This window comes from Lathyrus oleraceus, chromosome 6 (genome assembly GCF_024323335.1).
Source record: "Lathyrus oleraceus cultivar Zhongwan6 chromosome 6, CAAS_Psat_ZW6_1.0, whole genome shotgun sequence".
Lineage (NCBI taxonomy): Eukaryota > Viridiplantae > Streptophyta > Magnoliopsida > Fabales > Fabaceae > Lathyrus > Lathyrus oleraceus.
Genome location: NC_066584.1, coordinates 175,375,023 through 175,395,372, shown reverse-complemented (window position 1 = coordinate 175,395,372; position 20,350 = coordinate 175,375,023). Strand labels below are relative to the sequence as shown.

The 20,350-nt window shown below is 40.0% G+C and overlaps 1 protein-coding gene across 1 annotated transcript; it reads right to left on the bottom strand.

Moving 5' to 3' along the window:
• Window positions 1–3,002: 3,002 nt before the first annotated feature.
• LOC127094617 (uncharacterized) lies at window positions 3,003–4,376 on the bottom strand. Its single transcript, XM_051033425.1, has one exon. It carries the CDS (start codon window positions 4,374–4,376, stop codon window positions 3,003–3,005), a length of 1,374 nt encoding a protein of 457 aa, XP_050889382.1.
• Between the last annotated feature and the right edge of the window lie 15,974 nt (window positions 4,377–20,350).

The window sequence follows — 20,350 nt, the reverse complement described above, 5'->3', positions numbered from 1 at the left end:
TCTCCCCCATTCGAATAACTCGGGGTAGGAGTCGCGCATCCTGTTCTCCAATTCCCATGTCGTGCTTTCTCCGACTGCACCAATCCAAACAACCTTCACCCAATCAATTTCCTTTCCCCGTAGGGACTTCGTCTCACGACCTTCGATCCTCAAAGGCATCGTCTCAACCGTAAGGTTATCGCGCACTTGAATATCATCCATTTGAACCACATGAGATGGATCCGAATATACTTCCTAAGTTGAGACACATGGAACACGTCATGCAAATTCGAGAGGTTTGGCGGTAACGCCACTCTATAAGCAACTTTTCCCACTCTACTCGTAATTTAATACGGTCCAATGAAACGAGGAGTCAACTTCTTAGCTTTCAATGCTCGTCCAACACCGGTCATAGGTGTGACTCTTAGAAACACATGATCACCCTCTTGAAATTCCAAATCCTTTCTCCTCTTATCATGATAACTCTTTTGCCTACTTTGAGAAATCTTCATCTTATCCCGAATCATCTTAACCGTCTTGGTAGTTTCTCGAACAATCTCGGGTCCAAGTACCACACTTTCACCAGATTCATGCCAACACAACGGAGTCCTACACCTCCGCCCATACAAAGCTTTAAAAGGCGCCATTCCAATACTTGAATGGTAACTATTGTTGTAAGTAAACTCCACCAACGGAAGGTGAGTATCCCATGAACCTCCTTGTTCAAGAATACACGCCCTTAACAAATCTTCCAAGGATTGGATAGTCCTCTCCGTTTGACCATCCGTCTGAGGATGATACGCCGAACTCAACCTCAACTTGGAACCTAAAGCTTCTTGCAAACTCTTCCAAAATTCTGAAGTGAACCTCGGATCTCTATCCGAAACAATACAAAGAGGAACACCATGCAGCCTCACAATAACATTGGTATAAATCTCCGCCAACTTCGACACCGGATAACTTATGTTAATAGGAATAAAGTGAACCGACTTCGTAAGCCTATCAACAATCACCCAAATAGCATCACATCCTCTAGATGTATTCGGTAAACCCGTCACAAAGTCCATGGAAATGCTATCCCACTTCCACTCAGGAATTTCTAACGGTTGCATCAACCCCGCAGGTTTCTGATGCTCCACCTTTGATTTCTGGCAAGTCAAGCACGCATACACGAACTGAGCTACTTCACGCTTCATTCCCGACCACCAAAATAATATTTTCAAATCTTGGTACATCTTAGTCGCTCCGGGATGAATACTCAAATTACTCCTATGGCTTTCTTCCAAGATCATCCTTTTTAAATCCACATCATCGGGAACACAAATCCTATCAAGAAACCTCAACACACCTTGTGCATCCAATTTGAAATCCTCATTCTCAGATTGTCCGAGTCCAATGATCACATCAACAAGTTTCATATCCAGCTTCTGAGCCTCTCTAATGCTATCAAGAAAATCATTGTTAATCTTTAACATACCCAAAATCACACTTCTTGGTGTCACCTCGATCACTAAGCTCATATCTCGAAATTTCTCAATCAACTCCAACTCTTTCATCATCAAGGTCGACATATGCAAAGTCTTCCTACTTAGAGCATCGGCCACCACATTCGCTTTTCCCGGATGGTAGTGCAACCCAAAGTCATAATCCTTTAGCAATTCCAGCCATCTCCTTTGTCTCATGTTCATCTCTTTTTGATCAAACAAATACTTCAAGCTTTTATGGTCACTAAAGACTTCAAATCTAGATCCATAAAGGTAATGTCTCCAAATTTTCAAAACAAACACAACCGCCGTAAGCTCCAAATCATGCGTAGGGTAGTTCTTCTCATGAATCCTCAATTGTCTAGAAGCATAAGCAACCACCTTACCATTCTCCATAAGCACACCTCCTAATCCCATCTTCGAAGCATCGCAATAAACCATAAACGGTTCCTCGGGATTTGGCAAAATCAAAATCGGAGCCGTTGTCAACCTTTTCTTCAACTCAAGAAAACTTTCTTCGCATCGGACATCCCACACAAAAGCAGCACCCTTACAAGTTAACTTAGTCAAAGGAAGTGCCAACTTAGAAAAGCCTTCTATAAACCTCCTATAGTAACCTGCCAAGCCTAGGAAACTTCTTATCTCGGTAACTGACATAGGAGCTTCCCATTGCAACACCGCATCAATCTTCGATGGATCAACCGCAATTCCTTCACCGGAAACAACATGACCAAGAAAGATAACTTCTCTCAACCAAAACTCACACTTAGACAACTTACCATACAATCTCTTCTCTTTCAACACTTGCAAAACAATACGCAAATGTTCCACATGCTCTTCCTCCGACTTAGAATAAATCAAAATGTCGTCTATGAACACCACCACAAATTGATCCAAATAAGGATGGAAAATGCGATTCATGTACTCCATGAATACTCCCGGCGCATTAGTAACGCCGAAAGGCATCACCGTGTACTCGTAGTGTCCATAACGAGTCCTGAAAGCAGTTTTCTGAATGTCCTCATCTTTCACCTTAATTTGATGGTAGCCCGACCTTAGATCAATCTTACTGAAAATACGAGCACCCACTAAACGATCCATCAAGTCATCGATCCTTGGGAGTGGATACCTATTCTTAATCGTCACCTTATTCAATTGTCTATAATCAATACAAAGTCGCATGCTTCCATCTTTTTTTTTCACCAGCAAAACTGGAGCCCCCCAAGGTGATACACTAGGTCTCACAAACTTCCTTTCAAGCAAATCCTCTAGCTGACTCTTCAGTTCAGCCAACTCTGATGCTGACATCCTATACGGCGCCATAGAGATGGGTCTAGTACCAGGTACAAGGTCAATAGTGAACTCAACTTCTCTTTCTGGCGGTGCACTAGGAATCTCATCGGGAAAAACTTCAGGGAAATTGCACACCATCGGCAAGTCCGTAATTACAGCCTGACTCTCCACAGACAAGCTTGCCATCAACAAGAACACCAACGCGTCTTCTTCTATGAACTTCTTCAATTTTTTCTTGGATAACAATTATGTTCTTCCCTCTTCTTCGGCAGAAGAAAACCTCACAGTGTTGTTGTAGCAATTAATATGAACATAGTTGGATTTCAACCAGTCCATACCCAATACTACATCCAACCCGACAAGCGGCAAACAAACAAGATCAACTACAAAATCTTTACCAAATATTGACAAGGGGCAACTCTTACACGCAAGAGACGTAGATACTGTTCCCTTAGCGGGAACCTCAACAATCATATCTCTACCCAAGGAAGACAAAGAAAGACCCAATCTTTCAACACAATCCGCAGCAACAAAATAGTGTGTGGCACCGGTATCAATAATAGTAATTAAAGGAATGCTATTAATGAAACAAGTACCTCGAATAAGTCCATCTTCATTTGTAGTCTGAGTTCCCGACAAAGCAAACACTTTACCACTCTCTTGTCCCCTCTTTGGCTTCTGACATTTAGCACTGATATGTCCTCCTTCCCCACAGTTAAAGCAAACAACATCCTTCTGCTTACAATCACGAGTCGCATGTCCCGGCATACCATAACGGAAACATCTCGTTTCACCAAGCCTACACACATTACTCTTGTGACCCGGCTTTCCACACTTGAAACAGATAACATTAGCAGGAGCATCTCCCCCACTTGTTCTTCGACCCGGAATCACTTTCTGTTTCCCTTTTCCAATCGGAGTTTCATATGGCTTACCACGGCTGTGTTGACCCCTTCCCCTCTTCTCAGACAAGATCTTATAGTGTGCATTGTTGTCCTCTTCAAAGATTCTACAACTATCAATCAGATCCGCAAAGACGCGAATCTTTTGATATCCCACAACTTTCTTAATTTCCGGACGCAATCCATTTTCAAACTTGATGCACTTAGAGAATTCGGCATTGGCTCCATCATTGTGAGGATAGAACTTAGCCAATACAGTGAACTTAGCAGCATACTCCGTGACTGACAAGTTCCCTTGCTTCAACTCGAGGAATTCAATCTCTTTCTTTCCTCGCACATCTTCTGGATAATACTTCCTCAGAAATTCTCTACGAAACCCTTCCCAAGTAATCTCCTCGCCCGCAGTTTCCAACCTTAGACGAGTGTCCACCCACCAATCACCGGCTTCACCTGATAGCTTATGAGTTCCATAACGGATCTTTTGCACAAGAGTGCAATCCATCACTCTGAAGATTCTTTCAATCTCCTTCAACCAAGCCAAGGCTCCTTCAGGATCATACCTACCCAGAAAAGTAGGCGGGTTCTCCCTCTGAAACATCGCCAGACTACGAGACCCCACGTTCTCGTCAGCATTGGGTGGGTTCTGGAACGCCTGAGCCATTGCCTGCATAGTTGCAGCAAGAGCCTCATCATTCCTCCCAGCGTTTCTTCCGGCCATCTTACACTTCTGCTCACAACACACACAAGGATTAGCAACAAATTAACAACACAAGGTCGTTAAACAACAAAAGACTCAACAACGTGGTCGGATGGACCGACCTGCTCTGATACCACTAATGTAACACCCTAATTCTACCCGTCGTAAATTCAATTAAAAATCAGAGTAAACAATTTTCACATAAAATTGAGGCATCACATATATCATTTCATCAATACTTAACCAAATTACACAACACGACAATTGCGCAAGGATCCATTTAGTCCTTGTTAAATAATAAACAACACTGTATATGGATTCACCTAGTCCATATAGCAGCAATACACAAAAAAATCGCAACAGAAATCATTTAGATAATTAAGTCGAGTCGTACATTTACACATTCAAAGAAAACAAGCAAACAAATGCCCATCACAACTATCATATACAATGATATACAAAAGGGCATTGTTACTATCAAAATCATGAAAAGCGTTCATTAACCCCTAAGTGTTACAATCCTAATCAGAGCAATGACGCCAAAAGTGTGCTACCACTATCCTCCTCTCAACGCGGAGCACCTGCACGTTACCAATATAAAGGTAACGGCCAACAACAAAAGGGTGAGATACTCAAATCATATAATCAAGATAATGATAAGCAATATATAAGTAAATTCGGAAAGTTAGAAATATTGTTACCACATCGCACAATCCTTCACTTGAATGCTTATGTATTTAATCATAAACAAAGTCAATAATCATCCACAACATCAATGTTACATCATAGCATCTCATCACTTTAACATTTCATCAATCCATCATAAAACATTACGATTCATCGCATCATCGCAAAATATCACCGCACTTCATAAACCGTCACATAACAGCAATTATCACAAAATGCGGAAATAAACATAACCAACATATGTGACTCAACTATGCAAATGCTATGCGGTACTGACTCGTCGCTTTGCCATCAAGGCCAAGGCTTTATGCCCACTTCGCTTTTGCCAAAAGGCCACGTCGCTATTGCCAAAAGGCCATGTCGCTTATGCAAATGTATGTGACTCCATGATAAATGATACACATACACCAAAATCATCATCGCATCAACATAACTCATCACAATGGCCGAAGCCCACGTCGCTATTGCCATTTAGGCCACGTCACCATTCACATGCATAAAAGCATTCACACAACATCATATTCACCAACATTCTTACATATGTTTATATATAAAACAAATGAGAATATTCATCACAATAAATTGTTTCATCATACAATCTCTTAGGTAATTCAACCTCATGCTATGTTTATTTACATCACACACCTACACACTATAGTTAAGTGGTATTCCTCATTAATCAAATAGGCTTCCTACTATATCAATTATTAATCACTTTTCCAAAATAATCACTTATTAAAATAAGCCCTTATAATGACCTATAAACATCAACAACATGTAGAAAATTTCATAAGCTTCACAACGCTTCGAACGGGGACCAAAACGGAGTTACGGTTCAAAAGTTATGACTGTTTGAAGTTTACAAAAAAAAATTATGTTTTCAACTCAGCTGGCGCCGCGAATTTAGCAGGAAACATAGAAAATGCGTTTTTGACCGTTAAATACCTTTCGGACCTCCGATTTCGATTCCGTAAAAAGTCTCATTCTCAGATTTCAACGAACTACAATATTTTCAGTATTACAAAGCCATTCTAATCCACAATTTAACTTTTATTTCATCATTCTAAACATCATTCAATTAATTTCCAACACTTCCTAAATTCACAATTTGTGAAATTACTCATACTTTAATTCATCAACACAATAGCATATTTTTCACAACATACATCAACCCCAAACCATCAACAACAACACAACACACAATGTTATTTATCATTCTTCTAAACCTAACCCTAACATTTTGCAAAGAATTGATACATGTTCAATAATCACAAACAATCAACACTACATCAAGAACACAAACAACATTTTCAAAGCAAGGAATCCAATCACAACATCAAAACCCAACGATATCCTCTAACAACCATTACCCACATAAAACCCATCATTTTCATAATTATAGGAAATGATAACTCACACCGTTACCTTAGAGATGATGATTGAGTTACTCTATAGTGTTCTAGCAAGCTTGGGTTGATCAAGATGATGCTCTTCTTCTCCAATTTCCTCTTCCTCCTCCAAACCCTCACGTTTCTCTCTTTTCTTCTCTTTTCTCCTCATTCTCTCTACTTCTTTCTATTTCCCTTCTTTCTATTTCTCTTCTTTCTATTTCTATTCTATTTCTATTCTTTGTTTTAATTAAATAGAAACTAACTAATGGGCTTAATTGTTACACCTCCCTTAATTACTATATACATCACTAGGCCCAATAGCTATTATACCATAATTCTTATAATTAAACTCTAATAATATATTAACACACAATAAAATATTTTACCGAAATAATTATAAATCAAACATTATAAAATAATAATAATAACACTTAATAAAAATCGGGGCGTTACAACTCTCCCCCATTCGAATAACTCGGGGTAGGAGTCGCGCATCCTGTTCTCCAATTCCCATGTCGTGCTTTCTCCGACTGCACCAATCCAAACAACCTTCACCCAATCAATTTCCTTTCCCCGTAGGGACTTCGTCTCACGACCTTCGATCCTCAAAGGCATCGTCTCAACCGTAAGGTTATCGCGCACTTGAATATCATCCATTTGAACCACATGAGACGGATCCGGAATATACTTCCTAAGTTGAGACACATGGAACACGTCATGCAAATTCGAGAGGTTTGGCGGTAACGCCACTCTATAAGCAACTTTTCCCACTCTACTCGTAATTTAATACGGTCCAATGAAACGAGGAGTCAACTTCTTAGCTTTCAATGCTCGTCCAACACCGGTCGTAGGTGTGACTCTTAGAAACACATGATCACCCTCTTGAAATTCCAAATCCTTTCTCCTCTTATCATGATAACTCTTTTGCCTACTTTGAGAAATCTTCATCTTATCCCGAATCATCTTAACCGTCTTGGTAGTTTCTCGAACAATCTCGGGTCCAAGTACCACACTTTCACCAGATTCATGCCAACACAACGGAGTCCTACACCTCCGCCCATACAAAGCTTTAAAAGGCGCCATTCCAATACTTGAATGGTAACTATTGTTGTAAGTAAACTCCACCACCGGAAGGTGAGTATCCCATGAACCTCCTTGTTCAAGAATACACGCCCTTAACAAATCTTCCAAGGATTGGATAGTCCTCCCCGTTTGACCATCCGTCTGAGGATGATACGCCGAACTCAACCTCAACTTGGAACCTAAAGCTTCTTGCAAACTCTTCCAAAATTCTGAAGTGAACCTCGGATCTCTATCCGAAACAATACAAAGAGGAACACCGTGCAGCCTCACAATAACATTGGTATAAATCTCCGCCAACTTCGACACCGGATAACTTATGTTAATAGGAATAAAGTGAACCGACTTCGTAAGCCTATCAACAATCACCCAAATAGCATCACATCCTCTAGATGTATTCGGTAAACCCGTCACAAAGTCCATGGAAATGCTATCCCACTTCCACTCAGGAATTTCTAACGGTTGCATCAACCCCGCAGGTTTCTGATGCTCCACCTTTGATTTCTGGCAAGTCAAGCACGCATACACGAACTGAGCTACTTCACGCTTCATTCCCGACCACCAAAATAATATTTTCAAATCTTGGTACATCTTAGTCGCTCCGGGATGAATACTCAAATTACTCCTATGGCTTTCTTCCAAGATCATCCTTTTTAAATCCACATCATCGGGAACACAAATCCTATCACGAAACCTCAACACACCTTGTGCATCCAATTTGAAATCCTCATTCTCAGATTGTCCGAGTCCAATGATCACATCAACAAGTTTCATATCCAGCTTCTGAGCCTCTCTAATGCTATCAAGAAAATCATTGTTAATCTTTAACATACCCAAAATCACACTTCTTGGTGTCACCTCGATCACTAAGCTCATATCTCGGAATTTCTCAATCAACTCCAACTCTTTCATCATCAAGGTCGACATATGCAAAGTCTTCCTACTTAGAGCATCGGCCACCGCATTCGCTTTTCCCGGATGGTAGTGCAACCCAAAGTTATAATCCTTTAGCAATTCCAGCCATCTCCTTTGTCTCATGTTCATCTCTTTTTGATCAAACAAATACTTCAAGCTTTTATGGTCACTAAAGACTTCAAATCTAGATCCATAAAGGTAATGTCTCCAAATTTTCAAAACAAACACAACCGCCGTAAGCTCCAAATCATGCGTAAGGTAGTTCTTCTCATGAATCCTCAATTGTCTAGAAGCATAAGCAACCACCTTACCATTCTCCATAAGCACACCTCCTAATCCCATCTTCGAAGCATCGCAATAAACCATAAACGGTTCCTCGGGATATGGCAAAATCAAAATCGGAGCCGTTGTCAACCTTTTCTTCAACTCAAGGAAACTTTCTTCGCATCGGACATCCCACACAAAAGCAGCACCCTTACAAGTTAACTTAGTCAAAGGAAGTGCCAACTTAGAAAAGCCTTCTATAAACCTCCTATAGTAACCTGCCAAGCCTAGGAAACTTCTTATCTCGGTAACTGACACAGGAGCTTCCCATTGCAACACCGCATCAATCTTCGATGGATCAACCGCAATTCCGTCACCGGAAACAACATGACCAAGAAAGATAACTTCTCTCAACCAAAACTCACACTTAGAAAACTTAGCATACAATCTCTTCTCTTTCAACACTTGCAAAACAATACGCAAATGTTCCACATGCTCTTCCTCCGACTTAGAATAAATCAAAATGTCGTCTATGAACACCACCACAAATTGATCCAAATAAGGATGGAAAATGCGATTCATGTACTCCATGAATACTCCCGGCGCATTAGTAACGTCGAAAGGCATCACCGTGTACTCGTAGTGTCCATAACGAGTCCTGAAAGCAGTTTTCTGAATGTCCTCATCTTTCACCTTAATTTGATGGTAGCCCGACCTTAGATCAATCTTACTGAAAATACGAGCACCCACTAAACGATCCATCAAGTCATCGATCCTTGGGAGTGGATACCTATTCTTAATCGTCACCTTATTCAATTGTCTATAATCAATACAAAGTCGCATGCTTCCATCTTTTTTTTTCACCAGCAAAACTGGAGCTCCCCAAGGTGATACACTAGGTCTCACAAACTTCCTTTCAAGCAAATCCTCTAGCTGACTCTTCAGTTCAGCCAACTCTGATGCTGACATCCTATACGGCGCCATAGAGATGGGTCTAGTACCAGGTACAAGGTCAATAGTGAACTCAACTTCTCTTTCTGGCGGTGCACTAGGAATCTCATCGGGAAAAACTTCAGGGAAATTGCACACCATCGGCAAGTCCGCAATTACAGCCTGACTCTCCACAGACAAGCTTGCCATCAACAAGAACACCAACGCGTCTTCTTCTATGAACTTCTTCAATTTTTTCTTGGATAACAATTATGTTCTTCCCTCTTCTTCGGCAGAAGAAAACCTCACAGTGTTGTTGTAGCAATTAATATGAACATAGTTGGATTTCAACCAGTCCATACCCAATACTACATCCAACCCGACAAGCGGCAAACAAACAAGATCAACTACAAAATCTTTACCAAATATTGACAAGGGGCAACTCTTACACGCAAGAGACGTAGATACCGTTCCCTTAGCGGGAACCTCAACAATCATATCTCTACCCAAGGAAGACAAAGAAAGACCCAATCTTTCAACACAATCCGCAGCAACAAAATAGTGTGTGGCACCGGTATCAATAATAGTAATTAAAGGAATGCTATTAATGAAACAAGTACCTCGAATAAGTCCATCTTCATTTGTAGTCTGAGTTCCCGACAAAGCAAACACTTTACCACTCTCTTGTCCCCTCTTTGGCTTCTGAAATTTAGCACTGATATGTCCTCCTTCCCCACAGTTAAAGCAAACAACATCCTTCTGCTTACAATCACGAGTCGCATGTCCCGGCATACCACAACGGAAACATCTCGTTTCACCAAGCCTACACACATTACTCTTGTGACCCGGCTTTCCACACTTGAAACAGATAACATTAGCAGGAGCATCTCCCCAACTTGTTCTTCGACCCGGAATCACTTTCTGTTTCCCTTTTCCAATCGGAGTTTCATATGGCTTACCACGGCTGTGTTGACCCCTTCCTCTCTTCTCAGACAAGATCTTATAGTGTGCATTGTTGTCCTCTTCAAAGATTCTACAACTATCAATCAGATCCGCAAAGACGCGAATCTTTTGATATCCCACAACTTTCTTAATTTCCGGATGCAATCCATTTTCAAACTTGATGCACTTAGAGAATTCGGCATTGGCTCCATCATTGTGAGGATAGAACTTAGCCAATACAGTGAACTTAGCAGCATACTCCGTGACTGACAAGTTCCCTTGCTTCAACTCGAGGAATTCAATCTCTTTCTTTCCTCGCACATCTTCTGGATAATACTTCCTCAGAAATTCTCTACGAAACCCTTCCCAAGTAATCTCCTCGCCCGCAGTTTCCAACCTTAGACGAGTGTCCACCCACCAATCACCGGCTTCACCTTACAGCTTACGAGTTCCATAACGGATCTTTTGCACAAGAGTGCAATCCATCACTCTGAAGATTCTTTCAATCTCCTTCAACCAAGCCAAGGCTCCTTCAGGATCATACCTACCCAGAAAAGTAGGCGGGTTCTCCCTCTGAAACATCGCCAGACTACGAGACCCCACGTTCTCGTCAGCATTGGGTGGGTTCTGGAACGCCTGAGCCATTGCCTGCATAGTTGCAGCAAGAGCCTCATCATTCCTCCCAGCGTTTCTTCCGGCCATCTTACACTTCTGCTCACAACACACACAAGGATTAGCAACAAATTAACAACACAAGGTCGTTAAACAACAAAAGACTCAACAACGTGGTCGGATGGACCGACCTGCTCTGATACCACTAATGTAACACCCTAATTCTACCCGTCGTAAATTCAATTAAAAATCAGAGTAAACAATTTTCACATAAAATTGAGGCATCACATATATCATTTCATCAATACTTAACCAAATTACACAACACGACAATTGTGCAAGGATCCATTTAGTCCTTGTTAAATAATAAACAACACTGTATATGGATTCACCTAGTCCATATAGCAGCAATACACAAAAAAATCGCAACAGAAATCATTTAGATAATTAAGTCGAGTTGTACATTTACACATTCAAAGAAAACAAGCAAACAAATGCCCATCACAACTATCATATACAATGATATACAAAAGGGCATTGTTACTATCAAAATCATGAAAAGCGTTCATTAACCCCTAAGTGTTACAATCCTAATCAGAGCAATGACGCCAAAAGTGTGCTACCACTATCCTCCTCTCAACGCGGAGCACCTGCACGTTACCAATATAAAGGTAACGGCCAACAACAAAAGGGTGAGATACTCAAATCATATAATCAAGATAATGATAAGCAATATATAAGTAAATTCGGAAAGTTAGAAATATTGTTACCACATCGCACAATCCTTCACTTGAATGCTTATGTATTTAATCATAAACAAAGTCAATAATCATCCACAACATCAATGTTACATCATAGCATCTCATCACTTTAACATTTCATCAATCCATCATAAAACATTACGATTCATCGCATCATCGCAAAATATCACCGCACTTCATAAACCGTCACATAACAGCAATTATCACAAAATGCGGAAATAAACATAACCAACATATGTGACTCAACTATGCAAATGCTATGCGGTACTGACTCGTCGCTTTGCCATCAAGGCCAAGGCTTTATGCCCACTTCGCTTTTGCCAAAAGGCCACGTCGCTATTGCCAAAAGGCCATGTCGCTTATGCAAATGTATGTGACTCCATGATAAATGATACACATACACCAAAATCATCATCGCATCAACATAACTCATCACAATGGCCGAAGCCCACATCGCTATTGCCATTTAGGCCACGTCACCATTCACATGCATAAAAGCATTCACACAACATCATATTCACCAACATTCTTACATATGTTTATATATAAAACAAATGAGAATATTCATCACAATCAATTGTTTCATCATACAATCTCTTAGGTAATTCAACCTCATGCTATGTTTATTTACATCACACACCTACACACTATAGTTAAGTGGTATTCCTCATTAATCAAATAGGCTTCCTAATATATCAATTATTAATCACTTTTCCAAAATAATCACTTATTAAAATAAGCCCTTATAATGACCTATAAACATCAACAACATGTAGAAAATTTCATAAGCTTCACAACGCTTCGAACGGGGACCAAAACGGAGTTACGGTTCAAAAGTTATGACTGTTTGAAGTTTACAAAAAAAATTATGTTTTCAACTCAGCTGGCGCCGCGAATTTAGCAGGAAACATAGAAAATGCGTTTTTGACCGTTAAATACCTTTCGGACCTCCGATTTCGATTCCGTAAAAAGTCTCATTCTCAGATTTCAACGAACTACAATATTTTCAGTATTACAAAGCCATTCTAATCCACAATTTAACTTTTATTTCATCATTCTAAACATCATTCAATTAATTTCCAACACTTCCTAAATTCACAATTTGTGAAATTACTCATACTTTAATTCATCAACACAATAACATATTTTTCACAACATACATCAACCCCAAACCATCAACAACAACACAACACACAATGTTATTTATCATTCTTCTAAACCTAACCCTAACATTTTGCAAAGAATTGATACATGTTCAATAATCACAAACAATCAACACTACATCAAGAACACAAACAACATTTTCAAAGCAAGGAATCCAATCACAACATCAAAACCCAACGATATCCTCTAACAACCATTACCCACATAAAACCCATCATTTTCATAATTATAGGAAATGATAACTCACACCGTTACCTTAGAGATGATGATTGAGTTACTCTATAGTGTTCTAGCAAGCTTGGGTTGATCAAGATGATGCTCTTCTTCTCCAATTTCCTCTTCCTCCTCCAAACCCTCACGTTTCTCTCTTTTCTTCTCTTTTCTCCTCATTCTCTCTACTTCTTTCTATTTCCCTTCTTTCTATTTCTCTTCTTTCTATTTCTATTCTATTTCTATTCTTTGTTTTAATTAAATAGAAACTAACTAATGGGCTTAATTGTTACACCTCCCTTAATTACTATATACATCACTAGGCCCAATAGCTATTATACCATAATTCTTATAATTAAACTCTAATAATATATTAACACACAATAAAATATTTTACCGAAATAATTATAAATCAAACATTATAAAAATAATAATAATAACACTTAATAAAAATCGGGGCGTTACAACTCTCCCCCATTCGAATAACTCGGGGTAGGAGTCGCGCATCCTGTTCTCCAATTCCCATGTCGTGCTTTCTCCGACTGCACCAATCCAAACAACCTTCACCCAATCAATTTCCTTTCCCCGTAGGGACTTCGTCTCACGACCTTCGATCCTCAAAGGCATCGTCTCAACCGTAAGGTTATCGCGCACTTGAATATCATCCATTTGAACCACATGAGACGGATCCGGAATATACTTCCTAAGTTGAGACACATGGAACACGTCATGCAAATTCGAGAGGTTTGGCGGTAACGCCACTCTATAAGCAACTTTTCCCACTCTACTCGTAATTTAATACGGTCCAATGAAACGAGGAGTCAACTTCTTAGCTTTCAATGCTCGTCCAACACCGGTCGTAGGTGTGACTCTTAGAAACACATGATCACCCTCTTGAAATTCCAAATCCTTTCTCCTCTTATCATGATAACTCTTTTGCCTACTTTGAGAAATCTTCATCTTATCCCGAATCATCTTAACCGTCTTGGTAGTTTCTCGAACAATCTCGGGTCCAAGTACCACACTTTCACCAGATTCATGCCAACACAACGGAGTCCTACACCTCCGCCCATACAAAGCTTTAAAAGGCGCCATTCCAATACTTGAATGGTAACTATTGTTGTAAGTAAACTCCACCAACGGAAGGTGAGTATCCCATGAACCTCCTTGTTCAAGAATACACGCCCTTAACAAATCTTCCAAGGATTGGATAGTCCTCCCCGTTTGACCATCCATCTGAGGATGATACGCCGAACTCAACCTCAACTTGGAACCTAAAGCTTCTTGCAAACTCTTCCAAAATTCTGAAGTGAACCTCGGATCTCTATCCGAAACAATACAAAGAGGAACACCGTGCAGCCTCACAATAACATTGGTATAAATCTCCGCCAACTTCGACACCGGATAACTTATGTTAATAGGAATAAAGTGAACCGACTTCGTAAGCCTATCAACAATCACCCAAATAGCATCACATCCTCTAGATGTATTCGGTAAACCCGTCACAAAGTCCATGGAAATGCTATCCCACTTCCACTCAGGAATTTCTAACGGTTGCATCAACCCCGCAGGTTTCTGATGCTCCACCTTTGATTTCTGGCAAGTCAAGCACGCATACACGAACTGAGCTACTTCACGCTTCATTCCCGACCACCAAAATAATATTTTCAAATCTTGGTACATCTTAGTCGCTCCGGGATGAATACTCAAATTACTCCTATGGCTTTCTTCCAAGATCATCCTTTTTAAATCCACATCATCGGGAACACAAATCCTATCACGAAACCTCAACACACCTTGTGCATCCAATTTGAAATCCTCATTCTCAGATTGTCCGAGTCCAATGATCACATCAACAAGTTTCATATCCAGCTTCTGAGCCTCTCTAATGCTATCAAGAAAATCATTGTTAATCTTTAACATACCCAAAATCACACTTCTTGGTGTCACCTCGATCACTAAGCTCATATCTCGGAATTTCTCAATCAACTCCAACTCTTTCATCATCAAGGTCGACATATGCAAAGTCTTCCTACTTAGAGCATCGGCCACCGCATTCGCTTTTCCCGGATGGTAGTGCAACCCAAAGTTATAATCCTTTAGCAATTCCAGCCATCTCCTTTGTCTCATGTTCATCTCTTTTTGATCAAACAAATACTTCAAGCTTTTATGGTCACTAAAGACTTCAAATCTAGATCCATAAAGGTAATGTCTCCAAATTTTCAAAACAAACACAACCGCCGTAAGCTCCAAATCATGCGTAGGGTAGTTCTTCTTATGAATCCTCAATTGTCTAGAAGCATAAGCAACCACCTTACCATTCTCCATAAGCACACCTCCTAATCCCATCTTCGAAGCATCGCAATAAACCATAAACGGTTCCTCGGGATATGGCAAAATCAAAATCGGAGCCGTTGTCAACCTTTTCTTCAACTCAAGGAAACTTTCTTCGCATCGGACATCCCACACAAAAGCAGCACCCTTACAAGTTAACTTAGTCAAAGGAAGTGCCAACTTAGAAAAGCCTTCTATAAACCTCCTATAGTAACCTGCCAAGCCTAGGAAACTTCTTATCTCGGTAACTGACATAGGAGCTTCCCATTGCAACACCGCATCAATCTTCGATGGATCAACCGCAATTCCGTCACCGGAAACAACATGACCAAGAAAGATAACTTCTCTCAACCAAAACTCACACTTAGACAACTTAGCATACAATCTCTTCTCTTTCAACACTTGCAAAACAATACGCAAATGTTCCACATGCTCTTCCTCCGACTTAGAATAAATCAAAATGTCGTCTATGAACACCACCACAAATTGATCCAAATAAGGATGGAAAATGCGATTCATGTACTCCATGAATACTCCCGGCGCATTAGTAACGTCGAAAGGCATCACCGTGTACTCGTAGTGTCCATAACGAGTCCTGAAAGCAGTTTTCTGAATGTCCTCATCTTTCACCTTAATTTGATGGTAGCCCGACCTTAGATCAATCTTACTGAAAATACGAGCACCCACTAAACGATCCATCAAGTCATCGATCCTTGGGAGTGGATACCTATTCTTAATCGTCACCTTATTCAATTGTCTATAATCAATACAAAGTCGCATGCTTCCATCTTTTTTTTTCACCAGCAAAACTGGAGCTCCCCAAGGTGATACACTAGGTCTCACAAACTTCCTTTCAAGCAAATCCTCTAGCTGACTCTTCAGTTCAGCCAACTCTGATGCTGACATCCTATACGGCGCCATAGAGATGGGTCTAGTACCAGGTACAAGGTCAATAGTGAACTCAACTTCTCTTTCTGGCGGTGCACTAGGAATCTCATCGGGAAAAACTTCAGGGAAATTGCACACCATCGGCAAGTCCGCAATTACAGCCTGACTCTCCACAGACAAGCTTGCCATCAACAAGAACACCAACGCGTCTTCTTCTATGAACTTCTTCAATTTTTTCTTGGATAACAATTATGTTCTTCCCTCTTCTTCGGCAGAAGAAAACCTCACAGTGTTGTTGTAGCAATTAATATGAACATAGTTGGATTTCAACCAGTCCATACCCAATACTACATCCAACCCGACAAGCGGCAAACAAACAAGATCAACTACAAAATCTTTACCAAATATTGACAAGGGGCAACTCTTACACGCAAGAGACGTAGATACCGTTCCCTTAGCGGGAACCTCAACAATCATATCTCTACCCAAGGAAGACAAAGAAAGACCCAATCTTTCAACACAATCCGCAGCAACAAAATAGTGTGTGGCACCGGTATCAATAATAGTAATTAAAGGAATGCTATTAATGAAACAAGTACCTCGAATAAGTCCATCTTCATTTGTAGTCTGAGTTCCCGACAAAGCAAACACTTTACCACTCTCTTGTCCCCTCTTTGGCTTCTGAAATTTAGCACTGATATGTCCTCCTTCCCCACAGTTAAAGCAAACAACATCCTTCTGCTTACAATCACGAGTCGCATGTCCCGGCATACCACAACGGAAACATCTCGTTTCACCAAGCCTACACACATTACTCTTGTGACCCGGCTTTCCACACTTGAAACAGATAACATTAGCAGGAGCATCTCCCCAACTTGTTCTTCGACCCAGAATCACTTTCTGTTTCCCTTTTCCAATCGGAGTTTCATATGGCTTACCACGGCTGTGTTGACCCCTTCCTCTCTTCTCAGACAAGATCTTATAGTGTGCATTGTTGTCCTCTTCAAAGATTCTACAACTATCAATCAGATCCGCAAAGACGCGAATCTTTTGATATCCCACAACTTTCTTAATTTCCGGATGCAATCCATTTTCAAACTTGATGCACTTAGAGAATTCGGCATTGGCTCCATCATTGTGAGGATAGAACTTAGCCAATACAGTGAACTTAGCAGCATACTCCGTGACTGACAAGTTCCCTTGCTTCAACTCGAGGAATTCAATCTCTTTCTTTCCTCGCACATCTTCTGGATAATACTTCCTCAGAAATTCTCTACGAAACCCTTCCCAAGTAATCTCCTCGCCCGCAGTTTCCAACCTTAGACGAGTGTCCACCCACCAATCACCGGCTTCACCTTACAGCTTACGAGTTCCATAACGGATCTTTTGCACAAGAGTGCAATCCATCACTCTGAAGATTCTTTCAATCTCCTTCAACCAAGCCAAGGCTCCTTCAGGATCATACCTACCCAGAAAAGTAGGCGGGTTCTCCCTCTGAAACATCGCCAGACTACGAGACCCCACGTTCTCGTCAGCATTGGGTGGGTTCTGGAATGCCTGAGCCATTGCCTGCATAGTTGCAGCAAGAGCCTCATCATTCCTCCCAGCGTTTCTTCCGGCCATCTTACACTTCTGCTCACAACACACACAAGGATTAGCAACAAATTAACAACACAAGGTCGTTAAACAACAAAAGACTCAACAACGTGGTCGGATGGACCGACCTGCTCTGATACCACTAATGTAACACCCTAATTCTACCCGTCGTAAATTCAATTAAAAATCAGAGTAAACAATTTTCACATAAAATTGAGGCATCACATATATCATTTCATCAATACTTAACCAAATTACACAACACGACAATTGCGCAAGGATCCATTTAGTCCTTGTTAAATAATAAACAACACTGTATATGGATTCACCTAGTCCATATAGCAGCAATACACAAAAAAATCGCAACAGAAATCATTTAGATAATTAAGTCGAGTCGTACATTTACACATTCAAAGAAAACAAGCAAACAAATGCCCATCACAACTATCATATACAATGATATACAAAAGGGCATTGTTACTATCAAAATCATGAAAAGCGTTCATTAACCCCTAAGTGTTACAATTCTAATCAGAGCAATGACGCCAAAAGTGTGCTACCACTATCCTCCTCTCAACGCGGAGCACCTGCACGTTACCAATATAAAGGTAACGACCAACAACAAAAGGGTGAGATACTCAAATCATATAATCAAGATAATGATAAGCAATATATAAGTAAATTCGGAAAGTTAGAAATATTGTTACCACATCGCACAATCCTTCACTTGAATGCTTATGTATTTAATCATAAACAAAGTCAATAATCATCCACAAAATCAATGTTACATCATAGCATCTCATCACTTTAACATTTCATCAATCCATCATAAAACATTACGATTCATCGCATCATCACAAAATATCACCGCACTTCATAAACCGTCACATAACAACAATTATCACAAAATGCGGAAATAAACATAACCAACATATGTGACTTAACTATGCAAATGCTATGCGGTACTGACTCGTCGCTTTGCCATCAAGGCCAAGGCTTTATGCCCACTTCGCTTTTGCCAAAAGGCCACGTCGCTATTGCCAAAAGGCCATGTCGCTTATGCAAATGTATGTGACTCCATGATAAATGATACACATACACCAAAATCATCATCGCATCAACATAACTCATCACAATGGCCGAAGCCCACGTCGCTATTTCCATTTAGGCCACGTCGCCATTCACATGCATAAAAGCATTCACACAACACCATATTCACCAACATTCATACATATGTTTATATATAAAACAAATGAGAATATTCATCACAATCAATTGTTTCATCATACAATCTCTTAGGAATTCAACCTCATGCTATGTTTATTTACATCACACACCTACACACTATAGTTAAGTGGTATTCCTTATTAATCAAATAGGCTTCCTACTATATCAATTATTAATCACTTTTCCAAAATAATCACTTATTAAAATAAGCCCTTATAATGACCTATAAACATCAACAACATGTAGAAAATTTCATAAGCTTCGCAACGCTTCGAACGGGGACCAAATCGGAGTTACGGTTCAAAAGTTATGACTGTTTGAAGTTTACAAAAAAAAAATTATGTTTTCAACTCAGCTGGCGCCGCGAATTTAGCAGGAAACATAGAAAATGCGTTTTTGACCGTTAAATACCTTCCGGACCTCCGATTTCGATTCCGTAAAAAGTCTCATTCTCAGATTTCAACGAACTACAATATTTTCAGTATTACAAAGCCATTCTAATCCACAATTTAACTTTTATTTCATCATTCTAAACATCATTCAATTAATTTCCAACACTTCCTAAATTCACAATTTGTGAAATTACTCATACTTTAATTCATCAACACAATAGCATATTTTTCACAACATACATCAACCCCAAACCATCAACAACAACACAACACACAATGTTATTTATCATTCTTCTAAACCTAACCCTAACATTTTGCAAAGAATTGATACATGTTCAATAATCACAAACAATCAACACTACATCAAGAACACAAACAACATTTTCAAAGCAAGGAATCCAATCACAACATCAAAACCCAACAATATCCTCTAACAACCATTACCCACATAAAACCCATCATTTTCATAATTATAGGAAATGATAACTCACACCCTTACCTTAGAGATGATGATTGAGTTACTCTATAGTGTTCTAGCAAGCTTGGGTTGATCAAGATGATGCTCTTCTTCTCCAATTTCCTCTTCCTCCTCCAAACCCTAA

What these genes read in the sequence shown, in the direction of transcription:
- LOC127094617 (XM_051033425.1), bottom strand. Translation starts at nt 4,376, where the DNA reads ATGGCCGGAAGAAACGCTGGGAGGAATGATGAGGCTCTTGCTGCAACT.